General features: G+C 47.2%; 1 protein-coding gene across 2 annotated transcripts in view; it reads right to left on the reverse strand.

Moving 5' to 3' along the window:
• Nucleotides 1–19,598, reverse strand: part of RNF17 (ring finger protein 17) — a 218,453-nt gene that overhangs the window by 138,328 nt on the left and 60,527 nt on the right. Inside the window, exon 9 of one of the 2 annotated variants that reach the window (XM_089775613.1) lies at nucleotides 12,980–13,048. The exons of the other annotated variant lie outside the window; for it this stretch is intronic. Coding sequence (XP_089631739.1) covers nucleotides 12,980–13,048 — 69 coding nt within the window. The remainder of the gene's footprint in view (nucleotides 1–12,979; nucleotides 13,049–19,598) is intronic. 2 annotated transcript variants of the gene reach the window in all.

The raw sequence follows: 19,598 nt of genomic DNA on the forward strand, positions 1-19,598 counted from the left end.
CAGAGGTTGACAGCACCAGAGAGCGTGTGGCTTGTGATGTTGACAGTGTAGCCAGTAAAGACTGTGCTGGGAAGGCTCAGTATTTACATGAGTCTCATATAGGAGATGAATTGGCCCTTTTTCTTAGAGTTGAAGGTTCTGAGGGAGCAGCCGTCTCTGCTCTTGGCAGTTGATATTTCTGCCAGAGTAGATTTTTAAGCTTCATCTCTCAGTCTTTTCTTGTCATGGCAGTCATATTTGGGCAGTGTGGGCATTTCAAGCCACATGTCCTTTGCCTAGATGTCACATTACCAGAGTTTAAGGGAAGCAGCCAGGTCACTGCTGCACCCATGGGGGAGTGTCTGCTCCAAAAGTTGGTACAAAGGGGGCCATGTGCTTACTTTCTACTGATTCTGTATATGCTCTTCATATATCTGTATAATGTCTGTGTGTGGAGTTATGAATATGTACTCCGTATGGAGACTGGAAGTTTCTCTGTATGTGGTTGAGCAATGGGCTCAGCATATGGACATACTAATTAGTAAGGCTCCAGAGACAATAGGTCTCTTAAGTACCAGAGACCCACCTATGAAGGAATCTAGGTGCCTGGTCAGAGACCATATTACTCTCTCCAGCTTGGAATAAGCCAGGGGGGATATAAATAGGCTATGTGGCCAACTCCATCTTGGTGCTCAGTTCAGCATCCCAGAGGCAAGAGTGCAGGGATCGAGGAGCCAGAAAGAACTGTGGACCCATCCTGATGGAGGATGTACACCAAAGACTTTTAAGCCAGCAGTTATAACATCTCTGCTGCAAGCCTGCATCGAAAACTGGGAGGTTCGATGCATGTAATGCATGCTACTTTAATAACCTTGCTCTCGTGTTTTTCTTTCTGGTAGTAATGAACCTTTAGATGTTAGATTCTAAAGGACTGGCTCAGTGTGATCTTGTAAGATCCAGAGGGTAAATTGACCTGGGATCTGTGGCTGGTTTCTTGGAACCGGACAGAACTTGTTTGGGGTAGGTGAGATTGAGCTCTAAGACCCCTCACCTGTGGGCAGATCCGGGGCCATCTGGGGCACGGATATTGCTGGGGTGTCAGAGGGGTTTTGCTCATGAGGCTTCTGGCTGGCCAGGCAGGCAGCTGAAGCGCTCTGTGGGACTGGTTTGTGGCCTATTTCAGAAGATCTCCAGTCTGGGGGCTGTAAGGACCCCCAAATTTGAGCAATTCACCCTGAGCAGACACCCTCAGCGGTGCCTAGACCTGGACCGGTCCGTCACACTAGGCACTTTAGACTTTGAGAGATGTCCCCATGGGTGCTCCACATTAAGTGACTACAAAGCTGTATATCTTTAAGGAGGTAGGGACTTCGGATCTGGCATGAATGAAGTAGATAGGATAGCCTTAGAGAATTTGAGGTTAGAGAAAGGTCCTCGGGAAAGTGATTAGCAAATGTATGTTCTGATGACCAAGCAGCAGCTGTGCAAATGTCTGCTATAGGGACCTTTTGGAGAAATGCCACTGAGGTAGACATGGCTCTGGCTGAGTATGATCTTATGTTGTAAGGAAGGTTAATACTTGATGGACAGTAACAAAGACGTATACAGTCCAAAATCCAATGAGAGAGTGGCTGGGCTGAGATGGCTTGGCCTTTATTGTGATTAGTATGGAGATAAACGGTCTAGGAGAGGACTTGAATGGCATTCTACATTGTAGATAAAAGGAAAGTGCCCTGTGTGAGTCCAGTGTGTTCATGTCTGATTCAAACACATTAGCATGAAGTTTGGGGAAGAAGGTAAGTAGATGTATCATCTGATTCAGATGGAAAGACAATCAACCTTTGGTAAAAACTTGAGATAAGTTCATAAGGTGACATTGTCCTTGAAAAAGGTAATAGTAGATCTGCCATTAGCACTGCAATCTTTCCTACTCGTCTTGCTGATGTAATAGCTACAAGAAAAACTATTTTCATAGAGAGATGCAGAAGGGAGCATGTCACCACTGGCTCAAATGGAGATTTGGTGAGAGTATTTAAAACCAGGTGGAGGTCTCAAAGTTGTGCTGGTGTGGCCACATCTGCGTAAAGTGCTTACAGACCTTTGATAAACCACTTAGTAAGAGGGTGTGCTAATATTGACGTAATGTTTATTTTGAGATGAAAAGTCATAGCAGAAAGGTATACCTTGATGGAAGTCAGTGCAAGACCAGCTTGTTTAAGGTGCAACAAATAATCCAAGGTTAAAGGTAATGGAGATGTACATGGGCTGGCATGTCAATGTGTACACCATTATCAAGAATCTTGTCCATTTTTGAAAGTATGTTTTACAGGTGCTCTGCTCTTCAGTAGAACGCATTGAAGCGGTTTGAGAGGACACTAGTTCTTGTGCAGAAAAACAATGAGAAGCCATGCATTCAGGTCCATCATGTGCAGGTTGGAATGAGTGGTCTTACTTTGTAGTTGATAGAGGAGATCCAGTTTGTGGGGAAGAGGAATTGGCGGTATGCAGGACATTTTGAGCAGAAAGGGGAACCAGGGCTGTTGTGACCACAAAGGTGCTATGAGAATTAAGTGCGCATTGTCCGTCTGCACATTGACTATGACCCTATTCATGACGGTTATTGTGGGAAAAGCATGTAAGAGATTATGTGACCAATTTATCAAGAAGGTACCTCCAATTGAGCCCTTCCCCATGCCTGATCTGGAACAAAATTGCAGATACTTTTTGTTGTTTTGGGTGGCAAATCTGGGTTGATTTGCCACTTGTGTTCAGTGGGCAGTGGCCGGTCTTAGAACCTGGGCCATGGTATTGAGGTTACCAAAAACATGAACGGTAATAAAAGAAGTGCTGTGCTTCAGACACCAATTCCAAAGTGCAATTGTTTCTGTGCATACGGTATGTAACCGGGCTCCATGTTGACAATTTATATAAAAAATTGGAAACACTCACAAGTTTCTCTCATTGCCTGCTGTTCAGGCACATTGATGTGGAGACCTAGGTCTTTGCTGAATCAGATTCCCTGAGCCATGTGATGCTGCAAGTATGTGCCCTAGCCCATGAGGGATGCATCGGGTGACAGTGAAAAAGGCAGTTCTACAGTAAGAAATGGAACACTGGAGCACAGATTTTTCTGTGTCAACCACCAGAGAAGAGATTTCTTCACTGAGGGTGGGATGATGAGGGACTTTGACAGTAGGTGAATGTTGGGCTTATAAACTGTCCTGAGCCATCACTGCAGACACTTGGTGCAAACATGCATTTCAGACTACAAAGCTGTAAGCTGCTACATGGCCCACGAGTTGAAGGCAGTAGTGGGTCATAATTCTGGAAGAGGACTGCATCATCCTTACCAAGTCCACAATTTCGTGAAAATGATCTGTGAGAAGAGAAGCGAGCACACATGTGGAGTCCAGGTGAGCACCTATAAACCAAATTATTTGAGTGGGTATCAAATTTGACTTGTTTTCTTTTATCTGTAGATTAAGAGGTTAGAACTGTGGAGACAGAGTCAGGAATGTTCTCCAGACATGCATGTTTTTTGATTGAGAAAGACATCAAGCTAAGGAAATATAATAACTGTTTGTTTCCACAGATACACTAACGACTGAAAGCACTTTTGAAAAAAAACTCTTGAAGCTGTAGAAAGGCCAAATGGAAGGATCTTGAACCAGTAGCACTGAGTACCAAAAACAAATCTAAGAAATTGCCTGTGAGCGGGATGGATGGAAATATGAAAATATGCATCTTGCAAGTTCAGGGATGAAAACCAGTCACCTCTTCCCAATGCCAGTACGATGGTGGCGAGTGTTACCATCTTAAATTTTTGTTTCTTAATGAATATGTTCAATGATTATAGATCAAGAATGGGTTGCCATCCTCCTAACTTCTCTGTGAGGAAGAGGTGGGAGTAAAAATCTTTCCCCCTATACTGAGTGGGAACTAACTTAATAGCCCTCAGTTGTAACAGTCAATCTCCTACTGGAGAAGTTCCTAATAAGAGTTGTCCCTGAAGAGGGACTGGGTAGGGGAATGGAAAGGGAGTGTAGACAAAAGGAATCGTATGTCCATGGTTGATTATTTGGAGAATCCATTTACAAAATGTTATCCTTCTCCAGTTAAGACATGGTAAAAGATGGCGTTGAAATAGTTTAGATGGTATGGTTGGCATTGGGATTGACAAAAGGTTTTCATGACCCTCAACATCGCTCTCAAATTTACTTAGTGGATTGCTGACATTTGTTAGATGATTGATGTCATCATTGACCCTTGCCTCTATTGCAGTTTTGTTGACATTGATACTATTATATTTTTGAGTATATTGGGAGTATTTGGGCCCAGGGTATGGTTGGTACCTATATAGTCGTCGTCTTGTTGTGGCAGGATTATGAATGACAAGAGTCCTGAGCATTGCCAGAGTTTTTCATGGAATGCAACACTTCATTGGTGTTTCCCATGAAGAGCTTCTGCCTGTCAAATGGGAGATTCTCTACCATGGACTGGACTGCACTAGGGAAGGCAGCAACACTGAACCATGAGGCTCTTCGCAGCACTCTGCTGTATTAGCTCCATCTAGAACAGTCTGTAGATCTGTCCTCAAGATTGTACAGCCCTTCACAATGACAGTTTTGAATTGCTATTTCTTGGCCTCAGTTATTTCTGAAATAAAATCACTTAATTTGAAATTATTCCGATGATCATATCTGCTTAGTAGCACTGAGTAATTTGCAAATCAGAATTCTAGTGTTGACAAAGCGAAGTTACTCACCTCCGGTGCAGTAACTGTCGTTCTTCGAGGTGGTGTCCCCGCGGGTGCTCCACTATAGGTGCTGGGCTTGCCCCGGCGCCACAGACGGAGACTTGTCATTAGCAGTGTCTGGCCGGACCACGCATGTGCCGCAGGCTCGCGGCTTTCACGCTCTGTCACACGGTCCGGCCCCTCCGCCAGTTCCTCGAAACCGCCTCGGAGTCTGTAAGAGACAATCAGAGAGAGAGAGAGAGGACTCCGAAGCGGGGAGGAGGGTGGGTAGTGGAGCACCCGCGGGGGGACCACCTCGAAGAACGACAGTTACTGCACCCGAGGTGAGTAACTTCGCTTTCTTCTTCGGGGATGTCCGCGCGGGTGCTCCACTATGGGTGACTGCGTAGCGGTAGTCGCCAAAAACGGAAGGAGGGCAAGAACACCCTATTTATCCGCCGTGGAGAGCACCGCAGTCGCCACTGCCCCATCTGAGTGAAAAAGAGAGCTAGAATAATGCTTAGCGAAGGTCCCATGAGAGGACCAGGTCGCCATTCTGCAAATGTCCTTCAGAGATACGCCTCTGTGGAAGGCTGTAGATGTGGCCATGGCCCTAGTGGAATGAGCGTGTGGTTGGGATGGAAGGGGCGACCCTCTCGTTGCGTATGATTGCACTATGCAAGCGGTTACGAGATTGGAGATTCTCTGGGAAGATAGACGTTGACCCTTTGACCTGTGTGCCAGGAAGACGAATAAATGGTCCGTAAGCCTGAACGATTTAGTACGATCTATGTAGAATGCTAAGGCCCTGCAGATGTCCAAGGAATGTAGGGCCGCGTCTCGTGGCGAGGCATGGGGCTTCGGGAAAAAGGTTGGCAAGATGACTGGTTCATTAACGTGGAAATTGGAGACAATCTTGGGGAGGAACCTCGGATGTAATCTCAAGACTACCCCATCGCTAAGAAAAATCGTATATGGTGGAATGGTCATCATGGCGGAAAGCTCACTAACCCTGCGTGCAGAGGTTATTGCGAGCAGGAAACCGTCTTCAGAGTGAGGAATTGTAGGGATACAGTCGCCAGAGGCTTGAACGGTGGCCTCATTAGGGCATGGAGTACCACGTCCAGGCTCCACACAGGAGGGACTGGGTTGCGTGGTGGGTCCATATTGATAAGGCCCTTGAGAAATCGTTTAGTCGTAGGATGGGCGAAGATGGAAACGCCATCTATCGGTGGTGTGAATGCTGATATTGCTGCGAGGTGCACCCTGATGGAGGCCAACGCAAGACCCTTGTTTTTTAGGTGCAGTGCATAGTCCAGTACGGAGGAAATGGACGGACGTGTCGGATCGTGGTGGTTCGAGATACACCAGGAGGAGTATCTGCGCCACTTGTGAAGGTAAGTTTTCCTCGTGGTTTGTTGTCTACTTTGTACCAGGACGTGTTGAACTGCGGCAGAGCAGAGAGATTCACATAGGATCAGCCAGTTAGGAACCATGCTGTTAGGTTCACCATTTGTATCTGGGGGTGTTTCAGGCATCCTCGGTCTTGTGTGAGGAGGTTGTGGAGAGACGGAAGGCGGATCGGTGTCCGCACAGAGAGGCGGTGCAGGAATGGAAACCAGTGCTGGCGAGGCCAATCTGGGGCTATGAGGATTAGCGTAGCCCTGTCTGCCTTCAGCTTCTGAAGGACCTTGGGAATGAGAGGTATGGGGGGGAAATGCATAGAGGAGGGGTCCACGCCAAGTCACGAGGAAGGCATCCCTTAGAGATGCGCGGCCCAGGTCCACTCTGGTGCAGAACTTGCGGCATTTTGTGTTGGTGGGAGTTGCGAAGAGGTCCACTCGGGGAGTCCCCCAACGTTGGAAGATGTCGCGTAATATACCGTCGTGCATTTCCCATTTATGTTTCGAGTGGAAGTGTCTGCTCAGGAAGTCTGCAGTCACATTTGTGATACCAGGTAAGTAGGATGCCAAAGGAGTCACCCCGTGGTGAATGCACCAGTTCCAAAAGCGGATAGCTTCTGTGCATAGCGAACGGGAGCGAGCGCCGCCCTGGCGATTCACGTAGTACATGGCTGCGACGTTGTAAGTATCGTCACAGTGGTATTGCGGATGTAGACGAGGAAGGCTTTGCATGCGTTGAAAATAGCACGAAGCTCTAGGAGGTTTATGTATAACCTTGCTTCTTGTGGAGACCATTGGCCTTGTACCGAGAGGGAGCCCATGTGGGCCCCCCAGCTAGCAGGGAGGCGTCTGTTGTGATTTGGTGGAGAGGCTGCTGCGGGTGAAATGGTACGCCCGACAGCAGGTTTGTGTGGCTGGTCCACCATCGGAGCGATTGAAGAACGCCAGGTGGCGGTGTAACGGGCCTGTGGAGATCGTATCTGGTGTGGTGGTATACGAGGGTCAGCCAGTGCTGAAGGGCACGCAGGTGTAGTCTGGCGTATTTCACCACGAACGTTGTGGCGGCCATGTGGCCCATGAGTCTGAGACATATGATGAGTGGGACGGTGGGGCTCACGGTGATGGTGCAAATGAGATCCTGGATGGCTTGAAACCTCTGCAAAGGTAGGAATGCTCTGCTGGCGAGTGAGTCCAGACGGGCCCCAATGAACTCGATGTCCTGAGTGGGATGCAAGACGGACTTCTGTTCGTTGAGGAGTCCGAGCGATTGAAAGACTTGCATCGTGAAGTGAACCATGTGGGAGACCTCGTGTGCCGAAGTGCCTTTGAGCAGGCAGTCGTCCAGATAAGGGAAGATGAGCACCCCTTGGCGCCGGAGAAAGGCCGTGACCACGGATAGGACCTTTGAGAACACCCGGGGGGCTGAGGATAGCCCGAAGGGGAGGACCTTGTATTGGAAATGGTCCTTCGCCACGACGAAGCGCAAGAACCTTCTGTGAGCAGGGTGGATAGGGAAGTGGAAATAGGCGTCCTGGCGGTCGAGGGCAGCAAACCAATCCTGTGGATTTAAAATAGGGATTATGGCAGCTAGTGTTGTCATTATGAATCGTTGCTTCGTGAGATATTTGTTCAGACGAAGGAGGTCTAGGATAGGGCGCCAGCCTCCGGACCTTTTCTGGGTGAGGAAATAGTGAGAGTAAAAGCCCCTGTTCCTGAAGTCCTTCGGAACTGGCTCTATGGCACCCAGAGAAAGAAGGCGGTCGACCTCCAGTCTGAGGAGGGTTTTGTGAGAGGGGTCCCTGAAGAGGGACGGGGTGGGAGGGGTGGTTGGTGGGACGGCTATGAGAGGGATAGGATAGCCGAACTGAACGATCTCGAGGACCCATTTGTCCATGGTGATTTTTTCCCATTGATGTAGAAAGGGTATTAAACGGTGATGGAATAGCTGGGTTGAACGATTCACGGTGCTGCCTGTGGCTGTCTGCTCGCCCTCGACCAACACATCAAATCTGTTGCTTGCTGTTGGACGGCACGTTCGTTCTGCCGTTTGGGTTTCGGCCTCTGGCGAGAACGCTGATTGTCAAAAGGCCTCTGCTGTAGGTGCTGTTGTTGTCACTGGTGTCTAATGTAGGGGTAATCATATCTGCGCTGATAGGGTGAGTACCGACGTCTCTTAAAGGGGGGGGCGTATACATCCCCAAAGTTCGCAGGGTTGTCCGAGAGTCTTTAGAGGAGTGCAGGATTGCGTCCGTGGTCTCTGCAAAGAGCTTAACCTTGTCGAAGGGTAAGTCCTCGACTTTTGTCTGTAGTTTCATTGGAACTCCTGCCGCTTGGAGGAAAGAAGCTCTATGCATAACAATAGCCGTAGCGGCAGAACGAGCAGCAGTATCAGCCACGTCCATGGCCATCTGGAGGGACGTTCTCGCTGATGTGTAGCCCTCTTGGATGACTGATCTCAGGATCGATCTTTTTGAGTTGGGGAGATGATCCATGAGAGGAGTGACGTGTGAAAATGTATCGAAGGTATGATTGGAGAGATGCGCCGAGTAGTTGGCAATTCTAAGGAGTAAAGTCGCTGAGGTGTATACCTTCCTGCCCAGAACATTGAGCCTCCTTATGTCTTTATCAGAGCCCTGGTGTTTGAGGTGAGGGGCTCTAGATCTCTGTTGAGCTGCATCGACTACTAAAGAGTTAGCCTGTGGATGGGCAAAGAGGAATTCCATGCCCTTTGGTGGCACGAAATATTTCTTGTCGGCTCTTTTGTTGGTGAAAAGGGCCGACGCTGGAGCATGCCACACCTTGTCAGCCAGTTCCAGGATGCCTTCGTCGAGAGGGATGGTGAGGCGTGAACTATGTCGTGGTTGGAGATTCCTAAAAAGCTTGTGCTGCTTATCTTTGAGCTCTTTTAGCGGAATCTCCTATGTAATAGCTACCCGCTTAAATAATTCTTGGAATTGACGGAGGTCTTCTGGAGGAGAGCTGTCATCGGGGTTCACTGCGTCCTCCGGAGGAGGAGATGAAACCAGAATGGAAGACCCCGAGGTATGGTGCACGAAGGGAGTATGTTCCGGCTCTGAAGAGTGGTGAGATAGTGATGCCGCATGATGAGGAGGAGTAAGGGGAGCCGGGGTTGGAGAGCGTCTGCGTACAGCGTAGTCGGAGACGGATCGTGGTCAGTAAGAATACCGGCAATGAGAATGTCGAGAGCCGCGGTCGTCGCGATGGTAGGCGTCGTGGCGCGGCGAACGGTCATCATGGAAGCTGGAGCGGCTGCCGTACCGATAATGGTATGGGGCGCAGAGCGAGCAGGAGCGGAGGTGTGATGTCCTGGACGAGGCAGGAGAGGCAGAGAGATGTCTGTGCTGGTGCCTGCGATGGGGAGATGCAGCAGCCAGAAATGGGGAGGGCAGTCTGGACGAGCCGCGAGGAGAGCGGCACCGATGAGAGGAGCGGCGTGGATATCGCAGTGCCGGCAGAGAAGAGGATGGTGCCGGGGAGAAGAAGCGGGAGCAGCTGCGATGTGGGGAATGGAAAGCAGCAGGGTTCCGGGATGATCGGGTTGTGGCATGCGCTAAAGCGCTAGCCGTTGAATCACTCTGCTCCTGGTGCGGCAGAGCAGGAGCGATCGGCACCGCGCCGGCCGCGGGATGGGTCGGCGCCGTGTATTCCGGCACCGCGGTCGGGTCCGGGGCAGCTCTCAGCGCCGGCTCAACGCTCAGTGCCGGAGGAGGGAGAAGCGGCTCTGCTGATGCCGGCTGGGGAGCCGGTGTCTTTGCAGACTCCCGTGGCCGCTGAGGCTTAAAAGCCGCTGAGGCAGGAGGACATGGCTTCATGATGCCAGAGGTCCCAGGTGTCTCTGCCTGGCTGTCCCTGCCATTAAAGGCAGCTGGCAGGGATCTTGCTGGGGACATGGTCGTTTTCTCCTGAAGTCCCACAGTAGGGGAGGAAGCCCGGCACTTGAGAGGCTGCTGATTCAAGTCAGCTTGCAGCGGCTGTAGGGCTGTATCGAAGAGGAGCATACGGCGGCGCCTTTTGTTCTTGTTATCTTAACAGTCTGTCTGTCTTTTTTTTTTTTTTTTTTTTTTTTTATAAAGGTGAACGGAGCTCTATACAGAGAAGCTGAAAGGAGAACAGCTGACAGGTGGGAGGTAAGAGCCGTCTCCGCTTTCACTCCCGATAGTTCTTGTTTGTCCTTCCTCTCTTGAAAGAATTTTTTTTTTAACTTCATAGGGAGAAGAGGGGAGAGGGAGGAAAAGGGAGATTTTTTTTTTTATATAGAAAGGGAGAACTAGAAGCAGCCTAGTTCTGTGGAGAGAGGAGCGCGGTTACAGGCGTCTGCAGCCTGAGGCAGTGAAGAGGAACTGGCGGAGGGGCCGGACCGCGCAACAGAAAGAGCGCGAAAGCCGCGAGCCTGCGGCACATGTGTGGTCCAGCCAGACACTGCTAATGACAAGTCTCCATCTGCGGCGCCGGGGCAAGCCCAGCGTCCATAGTGGAGCACCTGCAGGGACATCCCCAAAGAAGAACATAGACTTTTCGTCCAAAGAGATCCAGCCTTTTGCTGTCACGATTAGATGGAGTGGATCTAAAGTGCTTCAGTTTAGTCTTTTTGTGTGCTGCATCCACCATCAAGGAATTAGGTGCAGGATGTGTAAAAAGAAACACATCCTTTTGGGGAGGATGCAATACATCTTGTCAGTGTGCCTGCATGTTTGGGTGGCAGTTGCAGGTGTTTGCCAGATCATTTTTGCTGGTTCTATGATGGATGAGTTAATCGGTAGGGCTATCTTTGAAGTTGTAGGGGTTAGTAAAACATCAGTCACTTCATGCTGATTTTGACACTTCCTGTATAGGAATACGGCGTTCCAAAGACACACTTTTAAAAGGTCTTGGAAATGTGATAAAAATTGTCTACTGCAGTGGGAGGAGAAGACATCACCGCTTCATCTGGGGAAGACAATTCATTAGTGTCTGGTGCTGTGTCTGGTGAGGGGTCAGACTTGTCCCCCCTTGTATTGTATGTTTCCAATGAGGGGATGAGAATTGTGGTAGAGGAGTGTGTTGAGGCACAGAAACACATTTGTGTGATTGGTCATGTTTACGGTACGGCTGCCATGAACTTCAGTGCTACCATTTTGGGTAGGGCATGGGAGGTGGTACCCATGGGTAGTTATATCAAGGTGGCATATCCTGGTGTCAGGAGTGTGGGGGATGGATCCTGGCTAAGTACAGAGAATAATCATGGGAGGGGAATTGCTAGTTAGAACATCATGTTCACCTCCTTGTCAGAGTCACTAGAAAACATTTCTGGTGATTTATCCAGTCTCAGTGCTGAGGGACTGAGAGAAATGTCGGTGCTGAGAAAGGATGAAGTGAAAATTGAGGAGACCAGGAGGTCTCTATGTTGTATATATTGCTGTGCTGGCACCATGGTTGGCTGCACTGATGCCATTTGTGGTGCAGCATGATGCCTCGGCACCGAGTAGCCAGGCAAAAAGGTAGGTGCCGTGTCAGTTCCTAAAGCAGTGCTGGAAGTTGTGCTTGGCACAGGAGGCAGTTGCGGTGCCAGCAATGAAGTGCTGGTGCTGGTAATTGCGGCAGCACTCGAGGCAAGCAACTTTGAAGCCTGTGGCCTTGAAGCAGGACTTTGCATTTCCCACTTTCATGGCTGTGCCAGATATACAGCGCTGTGGGGAACCATCTTAAAAACTGGTTCCCCATAGCATAGACTCTGCAGTGCTGCCTGTTTCTCCTTCCTACTTCTGACAGAGGCAGCTGGGGGAAGGAAGGGGTGAGAAAGGGTATGAGAGGCTGCTCAGGCCGCAGCCCCTGTCCACGGGGGTTCCAGAGGGGAGCTGGGCCCCCCCCATACACAGCCCTGGCTGCCGCAACCAGGGAATGCTAGACTCAGCGTGAGTCAGGACCAAGCAGTCTTGGCTTGCACTGGTCCAGGACGCTGTTCCTCTGCATTTTAAATGTAGTAAGAGCCAGGTGCTCTTACTAAATTTAAAATGCAGACTTGCAGCATGGGTGGCTCCCGGAGCCTGCTCTGGGAGCTACCACTACTGCAGCTTTGAAGAGTGGTCTTCACTGATTAGTTATAAACTGTACTGATCACACAATTAGCCAGATAATCACAATTTAACATTTTAGTTTACACGTCATTCACTTTTGAAAAATCAGCTTACTCTAGGTGATTAGAAAGGTTGACAGCAAGTGCTGTAAACAGCTAAATTTTCATCTTCAAAAGTTAGCATTTCAGATTCTGTCTATATATGATTGAGCTTAAAGTATACTCCTTGTCACTGGCATTAGAGCAAGCACAGCCGATATCAACCAAAGGGGGAAAAAAAATCTCTGGCAACATTGCATATGGTGTGCACACACCCAATATAGAATGGACATGAGCAAATACTTGAAGAAGAGCCACAATTTAAGTCAACTAAGATAGTGGTGTTTTTTCTGTGTGTGACAGGTTAATTTATAACAATAAAAACAATAAACATCTCATTTTGGACACAAACTACACTCACATTTTTTGGTTAAAGATTATGATCCAGAATATACAAGGATTTCTTATGTCAGGAAAAGAACACTAGCCTTGAACAGTCATTCTCTCCTCTCAATGTGTTCAAATAAGACTGCTTGCTTATAATACTGCAAAATCATTATTCAAACTTCAGAAAAAAATAATTTAAGGAAAATTAAAATATGCTCTACCCCCCTCAAAAAATCAAGATTTAATTTTTCCTACATGAGGATCTTTGTCCATACCTGTTTGTCAAACATCACGAATACTGGATAAACATATCATACACTTTAAGCTTTTCAAGGAAACCGTATACCAGAGGAGAGTGCTTACCTGGTCTTTGTCCAAAAGGTATCGATTTTTTCTGGGAAAACTTTTTCCTATGTGTATCTTTAAGATATTCTGTGGAATGTGTTTTTTTTTTAAAAAGAAAGATAATGTAATATAATTAGATATAACTAATACAGATAATGGAATAATTACTAGGTAAGAATATACACTACAGGCTGAACTTCTAATAATCAGGACGCTCTGGTCCGGCAACATCCACTGTCCAGCATTGATGCAGCAGGACCAGAAAGTCCCGGTGCAGGGCTGCTGGCCAGGAAGCCCAGCATACAGTAGTGGGGCCAGCAGCAGGGGGAGGGTGCAGCGGGGAGCTGACCTCCAGCCAGTAGGAAAACCAGGGCTGGAAGCAAAATGTCCAGCAAAATCCCTCATCTGAGACCAGTCAGGTCCCAAGGATGCCAGACCTGTAGTGTGAATGTGAATGGATACTATACAGTACCACAGTTTGGGAGGAAACATCTCATAGATGCTATATTTCTCGAAGATATTATTTTAGATACCTGTATTCATTATGGGATTTATGTCATTTTGGTTTGGTATCATATATCTACGTTCCGGAGTCTCACAGATAAACCACCACCACTCCTTTCATGATATATTAATGCTCACATAATTATTCTCCAACTAAGTTATCTGGACACAAGACACTTCGCTGCTGTATCCATGAGACTGCAACTGGTTATAAAGACATGGCAAATGCCTTTCTTGGCTAAGTGTACTTACCACTATCAACTTATTTAAAAAAAGACAGACATATGCAATATTTAGCAGTAACAATTACTCTGATGAGACTCAGAGTAAACTATAAACTGACTGTGATCTTAAGAAGATAAACAGTAGTGAGTTAGCAGGCTTGAGCACCTGATCAAAGGAAAAGATTGCAATCCCCTTCCCAAAAGGAGTTGTAAACAAAAATAGGTGCAATCAGTGAGAGAACAGGAATAACTAAAATATTTACAGGGTGCAAAGGTTAATTATGTTTTGGTACCAACTTAAATGAAATATGCCGCAGGATCTCCAAAATATCTAACAGTCATAAGAAAATAAAAAAAGACAATCTTTTCCACATTTTTCGGTTTAGCATTAGAGTAAGGAAACTTGAGAACAGTCAAGAAGACTCTCAAAATTTTGTGCTAAAATCTTACACATTCTAGAACAGAACAATTAACATAAACCTAGAACAGCAGCAAGAGGGTTTCAGGGTGTGTATAGACTGCAGGCTTTTTTCGAAAAAAGTGGCCTTTTTTAGAAAAAAAGCCAAACAAACCTTCACCTGCGTCTAGACTGCTGCTGCGTTCGGTAAACAGTAAATCAAAAGAATGCGGTAGTTTTGTTGACAGCGGTAAACCTCGTTTTACGAGGAATACTACCTTTTTTTCGACAGATGTCTGTCAAAAATAGCATGTGTAGATGCGGGGAAGGTTTTTTTAATAAAAAATAAAGGCCTCCAGGAAGAAGCCCTGGTGGACAGTCCATCCTTATATGGTGAGCACTTCTATTGTTTCTGTCCGCAGTCTCAAAGGCACAGGCTCCTCCTGCATGCCAGAACCCTGCCCCCCAACCCCCAGCCCCTCCCGCTCCCAAGTCCTCACAGACCCAACAGCTGCTCCCCTCTCCTGCCCAGCCCAGGACTGTCTCTCGCTCCACCCGACCCTAAGGCCATGGCAGTGCCAGGACGCAAGGTGGAAGGACGCTGAGAACAGGGAAGCAGCGGCCTACTTGAGCCCCCCTCACTCCTCCAGGTTTTCAGCCCCCTGCCACCGAAGTGAAAGAACATTTCAGTGATGTAACAAAATCTTTATTTTTGAGTGACAGATGTAGCTTGTATATAAACAAAAGAACAGTAAAAAAGAGAAAGTTTTGTTTTAAACAGTTAGCACATTTTCCTTACTGATATGGTTTCTAATAAACACCGTTTTCTTTGTAAACAGACATTGGTTTTTTATGTATTCTTTATGGAAAGAGGGTGAGGGTTGTGGAGGGAAATGTAGGAGTAGGCCAGGCAAAATCTCCCATGGGGGAAGCCCTGGGGGGGGAGGGGGTTCAGAAAATCTCTCCCTCAGGGCCTCTCAGATGCGAACACCAAACTGGTGAGTATGGCAGATGGCAGCTGTCTGGGGCTGCTCGAATTGCTTCCCCTTGTCATCAGCAATTGTCCCCCATCCCAGCAGGATGGCCTCCCCTTTCTTCTCCACAAGATTATAGAGCATGCAACATGCGGCCACCACCTCGGGGATGTTGCGTTTGTCCATGTCCAGCCATGTGAGGAGGCAACTAAACCTCCCTTTCAAGCGGCTGAATGCGCATTTCACCTGCATGTGAGCCTGGCTAAGATGTGTGTTAAATAGCTCCTTGCTCGCATCCAGGTGACCGATGTAGGGCTTCATGAGACACGGCACCACACCGGCATCTGCACGCCCCCAAGTGTGAGGTCCCGCTGTGGGAAAAATGTTCCTGCTTGCAACCTGTGGTACAGGTACGAGTTGTGGAAGATGCAGGCATCATGAGCCCGCTCCAACCACCCAACACAAATACCCATAAACTGTCCTCGGTGGTCGACCAGGGATTGCAGCAAGATAGAAAAGTAGCTCTTGCAATTAATAAATTGGGCTGCTCGATGGGATGGTGTGCAGATTGGGATATGTGTACTCTGCAGTTCGGGAAGGGCTCCTCTCCAGATTGGGAAGCCAAGCCCAGCAAAGCCAGCAATGATGGTGTCCAGGTCTCCCAGACAGACGAGCCACTTCAGCAGCTCCGCATTGATGGCCCTCACCACCTGCAGAAAGAGACAAATGGACAGACAGAAACCTGGGAGTTAGACAGGGTACCTAAGACTTTGGGAGAAGAACCCACCCTCCCACACCTCCCCTTGTCAGAACTCCCCTTCTCCCCTGCATCAGCGCAGGGGCCAAGGAGCCACCTCCCACTGACACTCCATCCTCCATACTGTTGCTTGGCAGTTCCCCTTTTTCAGCCCCCCCCCCCCATCAGCAAGACCTGTCCCCCTGAAAAAGTGACTTGCCTCCATCAAAACGGCTCCAACAGTAGACCTCCCCACATCAAACTGGTGTCCCACTGAGCGGTAGCTAGCTTCCAAAGGGCAATAGCGACCCTCTTCTGCAGGGGGATGGCGGAGGCAGGTAGGTGTCCTGGTGTTGCAGAGCAGGGGTGAGTCAGGCACACAGCTCCTGGAAGTTGCAGAGCCACTGCTTGTCGTCCCAGAGCTCCATGATGAGCCAGTCCCACCAGTCCGAACTCGTCTCATACCTCCAAATCCGCCTGTCCCCCAAATAATTGGAAGGCAAAGGTATAGCTCCTGCATCCTGGACAAAGGTTTCGTAGCTCTTGTCCAGGTCCATACGGGGCAGGAGCTTCATAACCAGAATCCTGAACATGCAGCAGAAGCTGCAGCATGGCAGCGTGGGGCCATCGCCTGCCCAGGAGCAGCTCCGGCTCCATGGCCCAAAAAAATCCCAATGAAAAGCAGGAAAACCAACCAGAAAAGAAAGTGCTGTGGTGTCCAAGAAAGCAGGGCAACCAGAGCAAGCACTGTAGCAGCTTTGCTGTCCATCTTGGAGGTAGGCAAGCTAGAAGCAGGAGCAGAGTAATGGCTGTCCAGGGAGATCCCTTTAAGCACGCCTCTCTGCAAAGGGCATGTAGCAGCATTAGAAAGTAAATGTTGCCCCCATGCCCTTCCAGAAGTGGTTCTGGGTGCCTTCTTTTTTCAAAAGAGTGTCCAGCAGTGTTGACGCTCTTTTTTGGAAAAGTGGATAGCTTTTTCGATCTGCATAATTCAATCTAGATGTGCTTTTTAAAAAAATACTTTCAAAAAAGCCTCTTTTGAAAAAGACGTGTAGTCTAGACATAGCCTCAATGAGACAACACCTGGTTCACACAGGAAAAGGTTGTTAGCTACTTGTTCTTCAGGATTTTGGTGCAGGCATGTATGCCATACAGGTATGCATGTGTTCAGGGCAGCAAAGAATTTTGTCTTCCAGGACCAGTAAGATGGTGTTTGCACTCTTTGGCTTGAGTTACTTCCATATGGCAATTTAAGGCCAGCAATACCCAACTCTCCTTTGGCTCCTTCTCATTCACAGTCCAAATCTGAGACTCTGATAGAGAAAGGATGGAGGGCCATGGAACACAAGTCTACAGCAAATCTCAAAAGAACAGTTATAATATGGGTAGGTAACTTTCTTATTTGAGTGGTTGTAGATGTGCATTCTACACAGGTGACTCAAGCTGTAGGGAGTAGGGTTTGGAATCTACTCAAAGAATGTCTGCAGAATCTCCTCCCACACAGTTTGCATCTAATCAAGACAGAGCCCTAATAACATAGTATACAGTAAAAGTACATAGAGAAGAAAGGTAGCAGCCCTGAAAATGTCCAATATTGAAACATCACTGAGGAATGTGCTAGATATTGCTCAGTCTTTCATCAAATGACCCCAAAGTCTCTGTGAAAGGGTGATAAGAAAAGTAGTAATCCAGACGCAGTATAATTAACAAACATATCTAATTGGAAATAGTCTATGCAGAGACAGTCCAACCCCACATGCAATCCGCACAAGGAATAAAAAGTCAAGGTGATGCAACCAAATAATTTAGTTCATACCAAATAAAACAAACATCACGTACCCTTTCATATCCAACCTATGAAGGCATTGCTCTTCTGTGCTTATCTGTATTCTTAAGTTGCATTCAAGTATTTTATTTGTTTAAGGTGATGCATCAATTCTATATTCAGCACAAATTTTGGATGCAGCCTTAGGAGGATTTTGTTTTTGAAAATTGCACATAGGGGGAATTTTCCAGAGTTCAAGGAAATTGACTTCCCCTGGACTGGAGGATTAAACAACAAAAACAGTGCAAACGGGATCCTCAAAAAGCTATTGATCAGAGGATTGAAGGTATAACAACATTTTCAAATGTCCTGAATGAGTGTTAATGTCATCTGAACTTCCTAGACCAGTGATCAAAATGAAAACTGTTTCTACTTGGACAAATGGGCAGCCCTAGTAGAGAGCTTTCTATTATTAGGTACTACTATTTGAATTGTTTCTGAATACTATTCCTTTTCCTCCTCATGTAGCCATGTAGTTTCTGTGGGACTAGGTACTAACTAGTCATAGCACTGGGCACCAAATCTGATAGAGATACTGAGTCATTAAGTTGGTATGAAGAGGAAGAGATACAGGAGGTCAAATAGAAACTGAGGTGAGAAAACCAACTTTGTCAGGATCAACTTGGTGCAATGAGAATAACTTTGGCTTGATCCAGCTTCAATTTGAAAAAAGAACTGAGGAATGTAATGGTACAGGGTAGAAGGCACACTTCTGTAGGGATCCCCAATTTTGATGTAAAGCATTAGTTAAGGAGCCTGGACTGAGATACACTTAAAAGCAAAATTGATGCAATTTCTTGTCTTTTGTTTCAGACAGGCCAATAGTCCGAAAACCTGATTCTGCAAAGATGGATCTTAGTACACTGCTCTTGAGAAATTCCTTGTAACGCTGGAGGGAAATTCCTGTTGAGGTGATTGGCCTTGTGATTTTGGGCTATAGGAATGATACTCTTCTTAATATAGAAATGCCAAAACTTTATCTCCTGAAAACCTGGTTAGAAGCAGGCTCCCTCCCTGGTTGTTCACATAATACTTGTGGTACTGGTATCCATAAATATATGAAACACTGTGCCCTTGACGTGCCCAAAATACACTGCATGCATTGTAAATGGCTCAAAGTTCCAGGATGCTGATATGAAGGGAGATTCCTGTCCATAAACTTTGAACCTTTGATGTTCCCAGATGTGCTGCCCAACCACTGTAGAAGCATCAGTAACTGTGATGCTGACTGGCCAAAAGGAACATCTTAACAAAATGTTAAACTGATCAGCTCATCATTCTAGGAACTCCAAAATGGACAGAAGTACCCATACTAAACCATCAAAAAAGGACAATTTTGAAGATTCATCCATGTCAAGCAGCCCAGAAGACAACCAAGTGCAATCCTATATGGTGGACCACGTTAATGCATGCAGTCACATGGACCTAAGAATGACAGAAACACAGATCATAGTTGAAGGATAAGAGCAGACACAGATGAAGAAGTGCTTAAAATTGCCATTTTGGCAGAAACATCCTCTTATTTGCAGTCTAATAGGTTCCTACTGCACTCTGAACTAGTATTAATGTTGTCTTTCCCCTATATAAAATCAGGTCCAATGGTTTGGATGCAGGAATAGAACTGTTCTATGGATCTACTCCTTACTAACCCAATCACGCAGGTATCAAAAGACATAAGTTCTTCTTCTTCTGAGATTGTGTCACTATAGTCATGCATTTGGTAGACATGCACGGAGCCAAAGACAATCCATGTGAAAGTAAGTATCCAGAAGACAGAGGGCAGCAAACTAGTTATGATTCAAAGCAGAGAAAACAGTAGCCGTGTAACCATACAGAAACTCATGCATTTGATGTACCTTTTAAGATTGCAGAGATTCAGCATAGGTCATACCACATCTTGGTGGTTAAGGGAATACCAGGAGTAAACTCCCTTCCTCTGATTCTGCAGGGGTACCTCCCCTATAGCTGCAAAACACA

Source organism: Pelodiscus sinensis, chromosome 1 (assembly GCF_052426305.1).
Source record: "Pelodiscus sinensis isolate ZL-2025 chromosome 1, ASM5242630v1, whole genome shotgun sequence".
Taxonomy (NCBI): Eukaryota; Metazoa; Chordata; order Testudines; family Trionychidae; genus Pelodiscus; species Pelodiscus sinensis.